General features: G+C 41.3%; 1 protein-coding gene across 2 annotated transcripts; it reads right to left on the bottom strand.

Moving 5' to 3' along the window:
* LOC129761972 (pre-mRNA-splicing factor ATP-dependent RNA helicase PRP16) lies at window positions 1-10,152 on the bottom strand. Of its 2 annotated transcripts, XM_055759849.1 has the most exons (6): window positions 9,510-10,152; window positions 7,131-9,451; window positions 818-959; window positions 645-753; window positions 327-578; window positions 1-270 (listed from the first exon to the last, which is right to left on the bottom strand). In XM_055759849.1, the coding sequence occupies exons 1-6, from the start codon at window positions 10,046-10,048 to the stop codon at window positions 103-105; spliced, it is 3,531 nt and encodes a 1,176-aa protein (XP_055615824.1). In that variant the 5' UTR covers window positions 10,049-10,152; the 3' UTR covers window positions 1-102. The 2 variants fall into 2 exon arrangements, with proteins under 2 accessions (XP_055615824.1, XP_055615823.1); XM_055759848.1 differs by having other exon boundaries at window positions 3-270; window positions 327-753; window positions 9,510-10,151.
* Between the last annotated feature and the right edge of the window lie 9,610 nt (window positions 10,153-19,762).

The following is a 19,762-nucleotide window of genomic DNA, read 5'->3' as shown; positions in this document are numbered from 1 at the left end:
TAAAAATATTTTAGTTAAAAAAGGTGTATTTATTCATATATAGCGCACTGTAGTTTGACAAAGATAACAATCGAAGTAGAGGTATCAAGTGTCAACTATTGATCACAGACCAATACGCGATGGAGTCCTCCGGGGGGTTGCACCAGGAGTTATGATTTCTTGTTTAACCATCTGCTGCTGTTGCTTTTCTACCTCTTCTTGTTTTTGCTTCACCATTTGCTCTTGAGCCTTTTGCATTTGCGACTCCATCTGATGCAAATGTTCAGCCGCCTGTCAACGAAAAACATGGTGAATGACTTCATGGTGGTGATATATTTTAAGATTACCTGCTTGCGTTTTTCCCGACTGCTCTTCCCGGTTTCCTTGACGGAGAAAAACATGGGACCTAGCTCTGCCAGCCAAAATCCATCCACAGCCGTTGCACACTGCATATATTCCTTCGCCGTCATAACAAGCTCATGATAGACCACATAATCCGGAGTGGTTCCCAGTCCATACAAAGCCGAAGTGGGATGCAAATAGCAGGGCATTCCTGTCCGAAGGTTCACATACTCGCCGATACCTTTGAGTCGAGCCGCCTGATAGAAATAAGCCGAGCAGATACACTTTCTTATAACATCCCAATTAGTACCACAAGATTGTACTTTCAGACGTTGCTGGACGTATATGTCCTTGAGCTGTTGACGAACCTCGCGAACTTTCCGCATAGCTTTGATGTGAATGAAATGCTCGTTGCACCAATTCGATGAATATCTGTAAAAATCATAATATTTCAATTATTGTAAACTTTTTAAAAAAGTGTAGTTTGAATTTTTACTTGTTCATCTTCCACTGTTGATACACGTTAAGATATGTTAGATGGTCGGATTCCGGCACCTGGAACTTCTCTCGCACATTGTCAGCTTCTTCCTCTCTTCCTTTTGGGCGGTAAAATATCGAAGGTACGGAGAGCATCGAAACTAGAAGAAAATAAACAATGAAATAAGCTTTATAAAATATAAAATCTGAAAACACGCTGTCGCAACTACTCGTATGTCTAATGTGAAATCTGAATTTCAAACTAGGATTAGAAAGAGAATGAAAACTTCTAAAAAATATACCCACCACACTTAACAACACTAAGCGTAACTTCTGTACTAAATCTAAATCTAGCTGCAATACAGCAAAATTAATGATAATGTAGAAATCCTAAAAACTATTATGTACAATTCGAAACTACGACTACTCTTAAAACTGCTATGTGCAATAGATCCATTTTTTTTATTCATTACTAGCTGTACCCTGCCACGCTTTGCTGTGGCACATTGTGGTTGCATGGTTGAGTTGAATTTACCATTTTTTATGTTGTAACAACAATCCTAGATGTGCTTGGTTGTTTTGTACATTGTATCATAGTTTGAGCTCAATCGGTTCCGTACTTTTCGAGTTTTTACGCGCACACAAACGAACAGAAATTTTTTATGTATATAGAGATAGATGAGGGAAATCGATAAATTTTTAATCACTTCGAAACTCAATTTCAATTCAAAATTTTGTCGAACACGTGGAAAAAAAATGTTTCCATCACATAGAACACATATTCATTGCTGAATAGGCGATTTTCATTAGAAGCTCAATTTCAGAAACGCACTCTGGTCATATATAAAATCATTTTTCTTCCAATTTTCCAATGTTTTATGCCGTAACAACAATCCTTGAAGTGGATTGTATATTGTGTCCAATTATGAGCTCAATCGGTTCCGCACTTTTCGAGTTTTTGACGCGTACACAAACGAACAGAACATTTTTATATATATAGAGATTTTTGAGACTTTCAGCCGACTGGGCTGTTTCGTCCCAGCAAAAACGGCCGGAACCATGCCGCGATGTGCGCTTACTATAATTCAGTTTACATGCACATACGGACAAGCAATTAAAAATAAAACAATAAACAAAAAACAGATTGCGTCACGCCCCTCTCTTTGCCATACAAATAAAACACACATTTCTGCATTACTCGAGAATTAATCCAGCAAATGAAACGAAATTAGGCATATGGAGATTTTAGGGTGCAATAAATGTTTCTTGGTGGTTCGACACTTCTCCCCCTCTCTAAGGGTGGGCTGTCATACAAATAAAAACAAATTTCTGCATAACTCGAAAATTATCAAGCAAGTGTTACGACCTCTTTGGCCGGCCATGGAAAGCCCCGTTTGAAGGTATTGATAACAAATTGCGCTCCCACTTCTTGTGTACACATGCGCTCTGGTGAATGAGCACGCTCCGAAACACAGATTAAATGTTTCGTTGTCAGTGCCGTTTTTGCGCCCAGTTTTGCGCTGAGTTTTGGGCTGAATTTTGCGCCATATTTCGCTCTGTATTTCTATACTTGTTTAACAGCGCGCTTGTGTCTGGTTTGTTTTCTCTGTTTATATATTTTTCTTCACCCAAGCGTATACGGTTCGTATGGAGGCGCGCTATTGTTTTATGCTTTGCTTAGAACGATCGAAGACAATGCGGGCGCTAGCATTTAATGTGTGTGTGTATATATATAAAATGAGGCGCGCATCATACAAGTGACAAATGATATTTAGTATCTGAATTCTGCGCCGGATACATTTTGCGCTATCGTGTTTATGAATTTTGTGCACTTCGTACCAAGAGAGAATACGTGTTTGTTTTGAACGCGCACTGATGATAATTAAACTCAACTGCAGCGCTGCGTATGTTTTCTGAATACTGGTGAGAAGAGTGTCCATTCCTCCCAGGACTACGGTAGGCCGCCATCAGTTCTTTGATATTATCGAGGCATTGCCGGAGCCGCGGTTAATCTTAGGTGACTTCAACTCCCATGGAACAGCATGGGGGTCACTCTACGATGACAATCGTGCCACGTTGATTTATGATCTGTGCGACAACTTCAACATGACAGTTTTAAATACTGGGGAAGCAACTAGGATAGCCAACCCTCCTGCACGGGCAAGCATGCTAGACATATCTCTCTGCTCTTCTTCATTATCCCTGGATTGCACATGGAAGGTAATCCAAGATCCCCACGGTAGTGATCACCTGCCAATAATTTTATCGATCGCCAATGAATCAAAATCTAGCGAGTCAGTCGATATTGCGTATGACCTCACGAAGAATATTGACTGGAGAAAATTTGCAGAATTAATATCTGAAGCAATCATTTCGATGCATGAACTTCCTCCCGTTGAAGAGTATAACTTTATATCAAGTTTGATTTACGATAGCGCACTTCAAGCTCAAAAGAAACGTGTACCGGCTACCACTTTCCGACGTCGTCCTCCATCACTTTGGTGGGACAGGGAGTGTTCAAAGGTCTACCTTGAAGAATCATCCGCTTTCAAAAAATTCAGGAAAACTGGATTAGTGGAATGGTTTCGAAAGTACCAAGCTCTAGAAGCCAAACTAAAAGGTCTGATTAAAGCAAAAAAGCGTGGATATTGGCGGAAATTCGTCAATGGTTTGTCAAGGGAGACCGCTATGAGTACTCTTTGGAATACGGCTAGGAGAATGCGTGGCTGGAACCATACCAATGAAAGTGAGGAATACTCTGACCGTTGGATTTTCAAATTTGCAAGGAAGGTTTGTCCCGATTCTGTTCCTGCACGAAGCGTCGTACGCGATATTCCGCTCCAATGCGATTATGAGAATTTTTCGATGGTAGAATTCTCAATTGCCCTCCTCTCATGTAACAATTCAGCTCCGGGGTCGGACAAGATTAAATTCAACTTGTTGAAGAATCTTCCCGACTTGGCAAAACAGCGTTTGCTGAACTTGTTCAACAAGTTTCTGGAGCTGAATATTGTCCCGCATGACTGGAGACAAGTGAGAGTGATAGCCATACTAAAAAACCCAACAAGCCGGCTTGCGATCACAACTCGTATAGGCCGATTGCAATGTTATCCTGTATTCGCAAATTGTTAGAGAAAATGATTCTACTTCGTTTAGACAAGTGGGTCGAAACGAACAATTTGCTGTCAAATACGCAGTTTGGCTTCCGCCGAGGTAAAGGGACGAATGATTGTCTCGCGCTGCTATCTTCTGAAATCCAAATCGCATTTGCTCGCAAAGAACAAATGGCTTCCGTTTTTCTCGATATCAAAGGGGCATTTGATTCAGTTTCCATGGAAATTCTCTCAGAGAAGCTTCATAATCGTGGACTTTCACCAATTCTGAATAATTTCCTGTACAATTTACTGTCAGAAAAGCACATGAATTTCTCTCATGGCAACTCAAAATCTTCTCGTTACAGTTTTATGGGCCTACCGCAAGGCTCCTGCCTAAGCCCCCTCTTGTACAATTTTTACGTCAATGATATGGATGATTGTCTAACTAGAGACTGCACGCTGAGACAACTTGCAGACGATGGAGTTATTTCCATCACGGGTACTAATCCCGTCGCTCTGCAAAAGTCGTTGCAAGATACCATGAACAATCTGTTCACGTGGGCCCTCAACTGGGTATCGAATTCTCTACGGAGAAAACTGAAATGGTCGTTTTTTCTAGGAAGCACGAACCCGCCCAATTCCAGCTTCACCTATCCGGCCAAACCATCCAACACTCTATGTTTTTCAAATACCTGTGTGTATATTTTGATTCTAAATGTACCTGGGGGAGACACATTGCGTATTTGAAACAGAAATGCCAGCAAAGAATCAATTTTCTCCAAACAATAACCGGAACATGGTGGGGTGCCCATCCAGGAGACCTCATTCAGTTGTACAAAACAACGATATTGTCAGTGTTAGAATATGGCAGTTTTTGCTTCCGATCAGCTGCCAGGATTCATATTCTCAAGCTGGAGAGGATACAATATCGTTGCTTGCGTATAGCCATGGGGTGTTTGCATTCGACACATACGATGAGTCTCGAAATCTTGGCAGGAGTACCCCCGCTTACTCTTCGGTTCACAGAATTATCCTACAGATTTCTCATCCGTTGCAAGATCATGAATCCATTGGTGATTGATAACTTCGAAAATCTACTACAACTGACTCCTCAGTCAAGTTTTATGTCTTTATACCATGAGTACCTTACCCACGACGTGCACCCTTCACCAGGCATCTCCAACCAAGTTTGCTTCCCATACTTTTGCAATTCCTCTGTCATTTTTGATCTGTCCATGCGACAAAAAATCCATGGAATACCAGATCACCTACGCTCCAATGTTATTCCGTCGATATTTTCGGAAAAATATGGGAAAGTTGGATCTGATAAAATGTTCTTTACTGACGGTTCATACATAAACGGGTCCACTGGCTTCGGCATCTTCAATGAAAATTCCAGTGCCTCTTTCAAACTCAAAGATCCTTGTTCCGTGTATGTCGCAGAAATGGGTGCGATATACTATGCTCTAGGGATCATTGAAACACTGCCCATCGACCATTATTTTATTTTTTCAGACAGTCTCAGCTCAATAAAGGCAATCCGCTCAATGAAAGTTGATAAACGCTCATCTTATTTCCTAACAAGAATAAGACATCTATTGAGTGTTTTGGTCGAAAAATTATTCAAGATTACCTTAGCATGGGTTCCCTCTCATTGCTCGATTCCGGGGAATGAGAAAGCGGACTCGCTAGCTAAGGTGGGCGCTTCAGAAGTCACACTTTTTGAAAGGCAAATTGCCTATAATGAATTTTTTCACATTCCTCGTCAGGACACACTCGTTAGTTGGCAGCGCATGTGGAGTGAAGATGAGTTCGGTCGTTGGTTACACACGATTATCCGGGATCCAAGGGAACGAGAAAGCCGATCGGCTTGCTAACGAAGGGCGGAGAGGTTCCATTACCAGTATGGGTATATCTGGTAAGGACCTTATTAGAAGGGTGAACAATTCCATTGTCTTCACTTGGAAGGCTGAATGGAATCGAGTAAAAGACTTGCAGTTTCGTAAAACCAAAGCATCAACCGGCAAACGGAAGGACAGAGCTGACACGTATGAACAGCGAATTCTTATCGTCTTCGTATCGGACATACGTGGTTGACTCATAACTTCTTAGCAAAGAAAGAAGAGCCAACTGTTGCGGCACTCACCTAACAGTGGGGCATATTCTAATGCAGGGATACTCAAACTATCTTGGGCAAGAGACCCCTTTTCCTGAATGATGTGATACCATCAACACCCTATAGCCAATGTTCTTTAAAAATTTTATCATTATCTCATTCATACAAAATGCTCAACAAGTCAAAAACCATTGCAGTTGGTTAAGAGAGTAAATTTGACATCATTTTCTCATCAATAAATCGACATTCAGTAAATATCAAGTGTGATGAATTTATTAATACAAACTACAACAATTATTACTTTCTACTAAAATATTGATCATTCTTATAACAAGATGGTTCACGTAACAAATCTTATAATTTGAAATGAGATCTGGTGTTAATTAATAGGGGCCTATTTCTAGACCTGGTCGACCGCGACCCCTAGAAAACTAATATCGACCATATTTGAGAACCCGTTCTAATGGAATGCATGCGAACTGCGGACTTTCGAAAGCGTGATCTAGATGTTGTTTTGCAAAACGACACACGGAAAGACGCTCTGGACTTTCCAAAAAAGACTAACCTGAATCATACATTTGATACTGCAGTCAATCTGTAGGTTTTGAACACTAACACCCTGGTATTATTTATCAGAGCAACTAAAAGCCTGAAATGATTACCTACAAGTATTGTGCAACTTTGAGTAGTTCTGGGTGTAAAGTAGGGTGAAAAAGAGACGAATGACTGTTATACAGCTCAAAGTCTCTATAATTCAAAACAACAACCAACAGCGGACTCAGTGAGCAAAGACTAAGCACTGACCAGGACATTTGAAACGGAAACCAGACGAATCAATTTAATAACGAAACCATTGAAGACCCAGGCAACCCACATGGACACGGGCATGGAATCACCAACTACTGACTCACCAAGCCTAGGCCAGGCACGGAAAAGAACAATAAAAACCGAAACTGAGTAAACAAAATAAGAAAATCTAGGAACCGAAGTCCCCAACACTTGGAAGAGCCCCCTGAGGACTATACCTCGTACTTCACAGGAACGAACCAGCATACGACTGAAAGTCTCTCAAATAAAGACAAAACATGGGCTTCAAAAATTCTAAAACACGCAACACTCACCGATAATCAGAATCTCCGCACTACATTCCATTTGGTTGGCAACAATCAGCATCTGACACTGTGGCGGATCGAGCGGAAATTCTGCCATCTGTCTGCCGAGCGGCGTGAGCGATCCCGTATGATCCAGCGCACCCAGAATCCATAGCTGATACAACGAATTGAGGATGTTATCCTGCGGCGGTGGGTCCATGAAGTGAAACTGGAGCAAATCAACAACTCCCAGTGATTTGAGCAGAAGCACAGTGTTGGCCAAATTGGTTCGCTGAATTTCCGGAACGGTAAGAGCTAGCAGTTCATCCTTATATTGTCGATCGGTGTAGAGACGGAAAGCTTGCCCGGGACCGGTTCGACCAGCACGACCCGACCGCTGGTTGGCGTTCGCCTGGGAGATAGGGTAGATTTGAAGAGCGTCCATACCAATCCGGGGATTGTATACTTTCAGTTTACAATAGCCTGCATCAATTACAAAGATGATTCCATCTACGGTTAGAGAAGTTTCAGCAATATTCGTTGCAACGATACATTTTCTGAGACCCTCAGCGGATCGTTGGAAGATCTTTGCTTGTAGATCGGACGGAAGTTGGGAGTAGATGGGTAAAATTGACAATTGAGGGGCGTTCTCAATCTCTGATATACGCTCCGCTAGCACCTCGCACGTTACTTCGATATCTTCTTGACCGGGCATGAAAATCAACATGTCCCCTTCCACCTGTTGAAGATGTATTTGAAGCGCTTGCTTCACGGCGGACTCCACATAATCTTCACAGACATTTTTGCTGAAATAAACATCGACGGGATAAGTTCTTCCAGGAATTGTAAATGTTGGGACGTTTCCGAAGAAGGCGGAAAATTTTGTGGCATCCATAGTGGCGGATGTTACGATCAGTTTCAAATCTCGACGTCTAGCGATGATATCACGCAGCAGTCCAAACAGGACATCCGTTGAAAGTGACCTTTCATGGGCTTCGTCCATGATGACAGCCGAATAGCCATCCAAATCGCTGTCTCGTAAACTTTCTCTCAGCAAAATACCATCAGTCATGTACTTGATGACCGTTTTCTCCGAGGTGCAATCCTCGAAACGTATGGCATATCCCACTTCGTGTCCAAGTTTAGTGTTCATCTCATCTGAGACTCGTTTCGCCACAGACATTGCGGCCACTCTCCTGGGCTGCGTACATCCGATCATTCCCAGCCGACTGTAGCCATCCTCGTGCAAATATTGCGTCAGCTGTGTCGTTTTACCACTGCCCGTCTCGCCCACGATAATCACCACCGAATTCTCCCGAATCACATTCAACAAATCCTGACGGACCGCAAACACCGGTAGCGACCTCCGCTGTTCGTAAATTGGTCTCTTTTTGGTGAATTCGGCATCATCATCCTGCGCTTGCATGTGTTCGGCAAATTTCTGGCCCTTCCGATAATCGGCTGTGTCAGTTTCGGCATCGAATTTAGCATCGTCGTCGTCTTGCTTCTTTGCCACCCCCATTATATTTCCAAGTTTAGTTCCACCCAGCTCCCAGTGTTTTTTCTGGGCTTTTCTTCGCTCCTTTTGCTCGCGATATTTTCTTACCAGCTCACTTCCCTTTCGCGCCGTCATTGCCATGTCTGACTGGGGGTCCTTCACAGGAATTACCGGCTCGGGTTGTTTAGTGAACACGATCCTCCCATCAAGGAAAGGAGGAACAGTGTGATGTACTAAGAGATGAACCCTTTCCACGGCTTCCTCGTCGAAATCTTCATTAAAATTAATCGACATTACAACGCCAGAGGTCAGCAAACGATTCTTTTCCCAGAGCTCATTGTCTTTGTTAATCTGCCTTTGCTGAGCAGACATTCGTTTTATTCGACGCTGCTCTAACTGTTCTTCGCGTTTCTGCAAGTATTCCGAACTGGTCCCTGAGAAGGGATTGTTATCTTCGTCATAACCTTCACCTATGCTGTACCACTCTCTGTCCAGGCGAACTTGTTCTTGTTCCCACAAATCTTTGTCTTCCTCATTCTGCCACGGAAGACTTCTTCTATCGGTCCTCGGAGTAGCACCCGACTCTTTCCTATCCGGAGCCCATTTGTTGTATTTATGCGCCGGCGTCGGACGTGGTGTTTCATCGTCTCTATTCCGACGAGACGATGATGACATCGACGAGGATGGCCTATTGCTTCTAACCGATTCTGACCCTTTCGGAATTTTTGGTGTTGGATAATCCCAGGATGATTTTTTAGAGCCGGACCCGGAATGTCGTTCGTCTTCATCTTCCCAGCCAAATGCATCCATGCGGCGATCTGATCGCGGAGTCCTCGGTTCATCTTTGTAGTAACTGAAATACAACGAAATCAATCAACAAAGAAGAACATGTAAAACGTTTCGAATCATACCTTGGCGTCCTCACAGACGACTCTTCTTGGTGTCTCCTGCTTGAAGAACTGGAATACCTGTGCCTTTTGCGGTCATTATCCTGCTCGTCGGAATCCCCGTCCCCTTTTTTCTTAGACTTAGTAGATGCATACAAACCCTTTCCGTGATCATCTCGCGAACGCTCGTCTAAACGTTTCCTTGCCACATCACTAACACCCCCGGTGTGCGATGGAGTTTCCACTAGGCTCTCCCTATACTTTTTAAATGATGACGATGACGATACGTGCTTGTTGGCGTCGAATCTGGCACTCCCTTCACCACTTTTTTCGCCGCCTTCGTCGTCCAGATCATTCCCATCGGCATCTTTGAAGGAAAGTCGCGCAGAGGATTGTTGCTTTCTTGCTCGCTGTGCAGCGGCCAATTTGTCCAGTCCCAGAAGCGATGGTTTCGGTTTTTTGAAAACATCCTTATCCTTGTCGGTATCTTTCTTTTTAATCACAAGACCCCCTACACGACTGCCACTTTGTTCGAGTCTGCAAACGTCGGAAAATTTATCCATTTTGCGAAAGAATGTATACACATTTCGCGTTTTGAGTCGTTTATATTACAGCTGTCATAACGTTGCTATGTTTGTACACAAAAACAATATCACGCCATAGTACCTATAGTGAGGTGAAACGTTTCATACTCTGTTGCAGGGGGTTTTCAGTTTTTTTATGGCAGATCACTTTTTATAGCAAAAATATTTGACGGAGTATCTCCATTTTTTAACCCTCCTATACTCGCGCATATGGTCTGACAGACCGAAAATCAATGAGGTGGTTGAATTAAATGTTAATAGACAGAATGGAGTCAAAGAAAAAATATGTTCTGGAGTTATTTCATTCAATTATATCTTATTCTTTAAATGAATACCAATAACGTCTGAAAAAACATAATAGTAATATTACAGAGACACGCACAGTATGTGAGTATACGAGTTACGATTTTGTGCGAGAATACAGGAGAGTTAATCAATAAATTATATGTATACCTCATATTATACTTCAAGGTGTGTATATATATACTAAAGGTGTGACCGTGTCGACAATAAGTGCGCGACATGGTGCAGAATAATGGTTTTTGAATGAAATGGTATTTCAGAATATTAATAAGTTTACCATTTCATGATTTTTGAGGACGATTGAAAGAAGAGCACCCCATGAAAATGATGCACAATATTTTTATTGTACCAACATACAATTTTTTCTGTTCGAAATTACCTGTTCTTCGAATGTTGTTGAAATAGCTGATTTATTTGAATATTTCTGCTTGGTCCCTATAGCTACTAGTTCAAAAGAAGTATATTTATAGAATCATCGACTACTAGTATGGTATATTTTCCTTGGCACTTTGAATTTGAATACTACTATCTTAGAACGGGAGCTGAGACCACCTTCTTCAAGTCCGCATTTTACTTCTGCAGACCCTGAATTCTTCTTCCCAGTCTCCTCCACCACTAGGGAATCATTTTTATGTTTCAACTGTGAATGGTTAAGCATATTCGATTAATTTCGACAAAAGACCATGACGGTTGAATAAACTATGCACTGTATTTTTTGAAAAAATTGTTCCCTTTTTCAATAATCGCGATTACTTTGATAATTATTCGATGTATTCATATTTTTATTTTTCATTATTCGATACAAAATTACTCGAATAAAATTGCAGATATTCGATTACTTGAATTAATCGAACGATTAACCGACGTCTCTAATTGCAAAACGCGAGAATTCGGTTCCGAATTCTGTTCAAAAATGTACACAAAAATGCCATTAAATCCATTACTACCCTTTTCGTCTGTTTATTCAATCATGCAGAAGAAGACAAAGAGTCATCATGTATCATTTTCAAACACACGTCTAAATAGTTAAGACCTACATAATGTGTTCCGGATCACCGAGGAAAATCCGGATTGGAAGTCGGAAAAAGAGTTTATTTCAACCAACTATAGCAGTATGTTTATCCCGCTGAATGCTGAATACACGTATAAATGAAATTATTTAAAGTGTCTATACAATATACTCATTTGATAGGTGTTCGAATACACTCCAAAATTCAAATAATCTAAATTGTAACTCAATATACAATACTACATAAATATAAGCCTGAGGCAAATCTCATATAAAATATATTATAGATAAAAATAGCATTATCTCCTTCGTTAACACGTTGTCCGGGACATTGTTTGTAATAACTTTATAGCCCTGTAAGATCGCGACTACTCAAGCTATCATAATCTGATTTACGTGGGTATACCCTTTCGATCTTATAAATCAGCAGCCATTTAAATTCATTTATTGCATTTTCACATAACCAAACAACATACTCGATATTATGACATCCTGGAACACAATTACACAAATTGTTAGTAGTTAGACCTATACGATAAAAACATGAATTGAGCACAAATTGATTGGCCAATATACAATATAATATAAAATAAATGCCTATTATCGGTAAATGGAGAATAATTCATTTTACGCATCAACTCACATTATGAGCTAATGCCCGAATTTAGGCAAAAAAATTGCTCGTTGCGTCGGGGAGGAAGCGAGTGGATAGTGTAATCGAAAGAAAACATACCCAATTGAATCGTCAAATTGTTAACTTTTTTTTACTACATTCACTGCTGTTCTTTCAAGCTAAAAAAATTCTGAATGAATTTCCTGTCTAATGATATATAACACAACATATGTCGCAACAACCATTTTGAGTAATATGCGTTTGAAAACTCTTAATAAATCGTTACATTTTTCGTGACCCCCCCAAATAGAAATCAAAGACATAGTCCTATGTCAAAAATATTGCTGATTGTTTACATACAGAATCCAAGATGGCTGAAAGGCCTTTCTCATAAATTGCAGTACCGTATTGCATTTATCGTAACACAATCTGGGAACGACTCTAATTCGGATGCGCGTCGCACTTAGCCGACATCTCACCCGGAGTGAAATTTGAAAATATGCGAAGATATTTATAAACTTGAAAATTATTGAAAAATTATATACTGACGAACACTCAATTTATCCTGATTTTTCTGAAATGATCCTGATTTTTCCAGATTTTTGTACTCTTTACATCATTCATAATAAATATACTGGTTTCCATGCCAAAGCTTTCTATTAGATAGTTCTGCGGTTCGCACTTGAATATATCTTACATTAAGTTAAATTCTCTAGACGAAAAGTTGTACTTAACTTTTTTTATCTCTACCCTCAATTGTTTCGTGGCTTTTCAAAACAGTGCTAGAAAATTTCATGAAACCAGATTGTCTGACGAATTTATGAAATTACTACGAGATTGAGTTTAAGGAACACCATTGCTGTATTGAGGATAATGTGTAGATGTATCTCCAGAGTTATTAATGTAGGAATACGTTTCAGAGTGTAAAATTAATCAAGAGAAAATTTTTGACTCCAAAGTCAATATAAAAAGATTTTATATGTAATTCGTTCGTCTGATTCAAAGTAGAATCAAGTTTAATGATGGGACTATGGTAAATATATCTATAATCGTACTAAATATCATGAAAATTTAAAAAAAATCAACAAGTCTTCCACTGCTGATATGCTTTCCTCATTTGTTGAGAGGATTTCCCATTCATTGATGTTGTATGGTATGGCTCACATACAACAGCCGTGTGATGTTGTATGGTATGGCTCACAGCAGTTTTCGACGAGGAAGCATATGTTTTTGGAGGATAGAATATTTAAACTGTGTGAAAGATGGTGAAAGATAACAGAAATATGGATATCAAATTAAATTATAATGATCTTATTGAAAATGATGTTTTTGTTTCCCCAAAAATCGACATTAACTTTTCGGACAACCCAATTTGAGCTGTCATGATTTATCCTGATTTTTATTTTCAATCTCCCTGATTTTTTCAAATTATAGTTGGCAGCCAGGGTTGCCACTACTGCTTCTGCCCCTTCTGCCCAAAAAGCTTTTGACAGTTTCGCTTCATACAACATGCAGCTCGCCCGTTCTACCATCGTGCAGTTGACACGTTCCGCAAGCCCATTCTGTTCGGGAGTGTATTCCACTGTGGTCTTATGAAGACTTGAGAGAGGCTTGAGAGCAGTGTTGGAAAAAATCATCTTCGCTAAGATCAAATGCATAGATTTTCGGGCTAGGTTGCATCGAAAACCTATATATTCCAAACGAAAATTAAAATGACAGATCCAGGCAACCATTGAATATGAGCAAATGAACTTTTGTCCTTCAATATGTTTTGATGTTTATTTTTTCCACCCAGTGTCATTTTCATCTTGATTATCGGAAACGTCAGAACTGAATTTCATTTCAGCCAAATGAATATCAGCTGTTGTTAATTTCTAACCTGAGGCTGCTGTGTGCGGTTGGGTTTTGTAGTTGCCGGATGCCGTAATCGGAAATACCTTATGAAATTCCCGATGTCGTAAATGACTTGACGGTAGCTAAAACCACTCGTTGTATCCATTCTGCATATGCCGTTGCTACCGTCTCGCCAAATAAAATTTATTTTGAACTTAAATTCACTGCCAGAACGAATATCGTTTGGGATGTGATGAATATCAATTTGTTGCTTTTGATACCCAAAGTATAAATAACAGCGAAGTTATAAACCCCACTCAATGTCGCATTCATTCATTATAGCAAATTTGCTCATGCAACAGCGATATGAACAAAATGAACTCGTTTGTTATTGTCATCAATATAATGAGGGCAGTGTGTTTCAAGCTGAAAGAAAGTCATTTACACTGGAACAAAATCGTATTCGTTTCTCGTGAATATTTGTTGATATTCTAAGACACTGCTTGAGAGAGTTTTCAAAATTGAAATTTCTGAACTTTGTCATCGATAAATGTCAAACAGTATCGGCAACCTCCTAGTAACTTTTCTTCCATTGGTCCAACGATGTCCGAATGAACTAATTCGAGCATTTAATTTGCGTTGGACCCAATATGATTGAACAGAAGTCGTGTACACTTCCCGACGGTACATGTTTTGCATTGACCAGTGTCGGTTCCATTGAATTTTATTCCTTCTACCATGCCATTCCGTAGTTTTATCAAATTTCGTGATGCCAAACGACCAATACGCTGGTGCAACAAGTCTGCCGATGCCTGCGGTGTACATGCTGGTTCCATACGTGGTTTTTGTCTAACTTGAATAAGCCGTCCAAAGGACTCTTTGTTGCATTGACCTTACCAATTGGATTGACGATTTTGCAACCTGTTCTGGCGAACGTTACAACATGGCCTTGATCAACTATCTTACCAACCGGAAGTAAGTTTACTGCCAGTTCGGAGATTAACTCTACATTCTTCACCTCAATGACATCCGGGTTGGACGTAGGCTGAAGTTCCGTTGATCCTTCCGTATAGATGTTTCCTATCGATTCATGCATGTTCGTTAGCATCGCTACGTTGTTAGTCAAATGCTTTATCGAACCGGAATCAAAATACCAATCGTTATCTTCTACGCCGTTTCGCATAGACAGCATCCTACAGTTTGCAGTACAGTTTCTTGCTTTGTGGCCAATTTTTTCACACGGACGACACTGTGGACTATTTCCTTTTGATGGTGTTTCCTTGGAGACCCTCTCCTGCTTGAATTTCAATTTTTCTTCAATATGATGGTGTAACTTGATTATTATTCCAGTGAATCAAATTTACACACCAGACATACCAAGACTGACGGTTCATTCATAAACGGGTCCACTGGCTTCGGCATCTTCAATGAAAATTCCAGTGCCTCTTTCAAACTCAAAGATCCTTGTTCCGTGGATGTCGCTGAAATGGGTGCGATATGCTCTAGGGATCATAGAAACCCTGCCCATCGACCATTATTTTATTTTTTCAGGCGGTCTCAGCTCAAAAGAGGCAATCCGCTCAATAAAAGTTGATAAACGTTCGTCTTATTTCCTAACGAGAATAAGACAGCTTGTTCGCGACCGACAGCGCGAATGTGGAGCAAGTGTCCCATGAAATAGATTCTAATATCCATCCCTATCCTTATTCCTATCCAATCCATTCCCCATCCATCATGAATGCAATGTGTAGTGCCCGACACAACTACAAACAGACGCAAAACCCCGAAGTACATATAGAGCGCATACGAGCCGATCCCTACCAATGCAATATTTATCATTCCATATCCAACCATTGCAAGTTAAGCATCGTTAATAAATTCAGTGTTTAGAGTATTATTCCAAAGTGTGTTTAAGTCTCCATACAAGCCGCATTCCAAATCCTGAGCTATCATCCAGGCTTCTATCCCGGGAAATAAGAAAGCGGACTCGCTAGCTAAGGTGGGTGTATCAAAAGGCAGACTTTTTGAAAGGCAAATTTCTTATAATGAATTTTCCACATTCCTTGTCATCACACACTCGTAAGTTGGCAGCGCATGTGGAGTGAAGATGAGTTCGGCCGTTGGTTACAGACGATTATCCCTAAGGTCTGTGCATGGTTCAAGGGATTGAATGTAGATCGTGATTTCATTCGCGTGATGTCCAATCGTGTCCAATCACTACAACCTGAACGCGCATCTCTATCGCATTGGGCTCGCAGCAAACAATCTTTGTGATTGTGGCGATGGATACCACGATATCGAGCTTATTGTCTGGTCGTGTAGCTCAGCAAACCATATCCGATCGCAATGGGCAATGGGAATGATCCGAAAGATAGGACATTGGGTGCCATATGAATTGAAACCACGAGCCGTCGAATGCCGTTATTTCACGTGCGAACAACTGTTACTGGCAATGAAAAGTGGGTCCATTACGACAATCCTAAACGTCGGGCAACGTATGGATACTCCGGCCATGCATCAACATCGACGGTCGCACGGAATATTCACGGCCAGAAGGTTACGCTGTCTATTTGGTGACACTAGCTGGGTGTGGTGTACTATGAACTGCTAAAACCGAATGAAACCATTACGGGAACCTCTACCGACTACAATTGAAGCGTTTGAGCCGTGCACTGAAGGAAAAACGGTCACAATACGAGCAAAGATACGATAAAGTTATTTTGCAGCACGACAATGCTCGGCCGCATGTCGCGAAACCGGTCAAAACATACTTGGAAACGCTGAAATGGGAGGGCCGCCGTATTCTCCAGACATTGCTCCGCCCGATTACTACCTTTTTCGATCGATGCAAAATGGCCTCATTGACCAGCACTTCTCCAATTTTGATGAAGTCAAAAATTGGATAGATTCGTTCTTAGCCGAGAAACCGCCGAATTATTTCCGCAAAGGGATCGGTGAATTTCCAGAAAGATGGGAAAAAGTTGTGACTTTTAAATTAAATTTAACAATTTTAGCAGAATAAAGCAGAAATTTTTGAAAAAAAACGAAGAAACTTACCGGTACTCGTATTAAAGGGTGTGTCACATCAAATTGCATCACGGAAAAAACGATGTAGAAATTCGCCCAGTAGACCGATCCTTTTGAAAATTTTAGACAGTAAAATAAAAACTATTAAACAACTTTTGGCATTTTCTTTTTATTCATACTTCGAGCCCAAGCCCGTATGCTCGCACCTTCCTCTTTACCCCGTCCATAAGGTTCTGTACAACGTCAGGTTGTAGTTTTTTTTGAACAGGAATCCATTTTCTCTTGAAGTCCGCCTCCGATTTGACAACTTTTGGGTTCTTCCGGAGGGCCTGCTTCATAATCGCCCAATATGTCTCTATTGGGCGAAGCTCCGGCGCGTTGGGCGGGTTCATTTCCTTTGGCACGAAGGTGACCCCGTTGGCTTCGTACCACTCCAACACGTCCTTTGAATAGTGGCACGAAGCGAGATCCGGCCAGAAGATGGTCGGGCCCTCGTGCTGCTTCAATAGTGGTAGTACGCGCTTCTGTAGGCACTCCTTAAGGTAAACCTGCCCGTTTACCGTGCCGGTCATCACGAAGGGGGCGCTCCGCTTTCCGCAAGAGCAGATAGCTTGCCACACCGTGTACTTTTTGGCAAACTTGGATAGTTTCTGCTTGCGAATCTCCTCCGGAACGCTGAATTTGTCCTCTGCGGAGAAGAACAACAGGCCCGGCAGCTGACGAAAGTCCGCTTTGACGTAGGTTTCGTCGTCCATTACCAGGCAATGCGGCTTCGTCAGCATTTCGGTGTACAGCTTCCGGGCTCACGTCTTCCCCACCATGTTTTGCCTTTCGTCGCGGTTAGAAGCCTTCTGAACCTTGTATGTACGCAGGCCCTCCCGCTGCTTGGTCCGCTGGACGAATGAACTTGACAAATTCAGCTTATTGGCGACATCCCGGACCGAACTTCTCGGATCACGTCTAAACTGCTTAACTACGCGCTTGTGATCTTTTTCACTGACGGAGCATCCATTTTTGCCGTTCTTCACCTTCCGGTCGATGGTTAGGTTCTCGAAGTATCGTTTTAGTACTCTGCTGACCGTGGATTGGACGATTCCGGATTCTCGAAATGAGTGCACAGGATTAATTCACGACGCTCTTTTTCGTTCGACGACATTTTTCCAAATTTACGAAAAATTGACAGTGAAGCATGGCCAACGTGATCTATACACTCTTATCTGATTATAAGCGAAAGCTAAAGACCCAGCAAACATTAAATCGTATAACTTTGCACATGATAAGTCACATATAATGTCGTATCAAATCACAATCGCATAAAATATCAATCAAAATATCGATCATATATATCTAAAATCGCATAAAATGCAAAAACACGATTTTCCATGTCATCGATGGATTGAGTGGTAACGTTGTCGTATCAAATCGCATATCAGACCAAAAAGCATCGCATATCGTTATATACGGCTTTATATGCGTGCAAAATATGGCATATACGTATATCGCCTCCACTTTTGTGTGTATATGCTAGTTATCTGCATCATATATCATACAAATGTGTCTTGGTTGTATGTATATCGCCTCCAATTATAGCTATTCATACGACTTAATGTTTGCTGGGGATATAATTCCTAAAAACTAAATTTCTACAGCGTTTTTTCCGTGATGCAATTTGATGTGACACACCCTTTATAAAAAAGGTGACAAGTATGTGGGAGCTATCGTGTGCGGTGTGGTGTGTGGATCTCAGGTGAACTGTCGGAATCGTTTGAGATTCACAGGTTACTTCGACAAGACGATGGACTCTCCTGTCTGCTCTTCAACGTGGCGCTGGAAGGTGTTATACGAAGAGCGGGCACGATTTTCAACAAATCTTGTCAGTTTATCTGCTTCGCCGACGACGGAGACGTAATCGGAAGAACACACGAAGCAGGGCTGATTGGGCTTGGGATCAATGTGTCTAAGACTAAATACATGCTATCAGGAGGGACTGATTCCAACAGAATTCTTCTCCGTAGTAGTGTTGTGGTCGATGGCAACGAGCTCGAGGTGGTAGAGGAATTTGTCTACTCGGTTCATTGATTACAACTAACAACAACAACAGCCGTGAAATTTGAAGACACATAGTCATTGGAAGTCGTCGCATCCGCAAATCCTTGAGGTTCAACGACTCCATACGAAGTGTACTATGTACAAATCCCCGATTCAACTGGTTGTTCTCTATGGGCACGAAGCATGGACGATGCTTGAAGAGGACTTACAAGCACTTGGTGTTTTCAAACGCCGAGTTCTCAGAACAATTTATACGGTGGTGTACAGGAAAACGGAGTATGGAGAAGGAGAATAACCAAGAATTGGCGTAACTCGGTGAACCCAGCATCCAGAAAGTCGCCAAAGTTGGATGAGTGCGATGGGCAGGGCATGTTGCAAGATTACAGAACAGCATCTCTGCAAAGATGGTGTTCGCATCGAATCCGGTAGGAACAAGAAGGACAGGAGCCCGGCGAGCGAGGTGGTTGGACCAGGTGGAACAGGACTTGGCAAGAATCGGTGGGGTCGGGAGTTGGAGAACTGAGTTTATTGGCGAAAAATTGTGAAGAAGATGTAGTTTTTCAATGAGATGTACTGTCATTATAAATAAATAAAAAAAAAATTCAACTGGAAAAAGACCGCCGCGATAACAGTTATAAAATAACCCATGCGATACTTTCTCATCATTCTCATGCTCGTTGTATTATCCTCGGGAGGGAATGAATGAATTCTGACTCGACCATCTTCAGATGATTCTATAGAACCAATGCTCTTTCCACACCACAATTTTTAAGTTAATCCATAAAAATCGATGCTTTTCAAAATACGATAGGAATTCCGATAGGAAGTAATAAACAAGCGAATTGAATAGAATAATTTC

The sequence above is a fragment of the Toxorhynchites rutilus genome, chromosome 1, assembly GCF_029784135.1.
Source record: "Toxorhynchites rutilus septentrionalis strain SRP chromosome 1, ASM2978413v1, whole genome shotgun sequence".
NCBI classification, from domain to species: Eukaryota; Metazoa; Arthropoda; class Insecta; order Diptera; family Culicidae; genus Toxorhynchites; species Toxorhynchites rutilus.
Note: the sequence above shows the minus strand (reverse complement) of the source record. Positions and strands in the feature narration are given on the sequence as shown.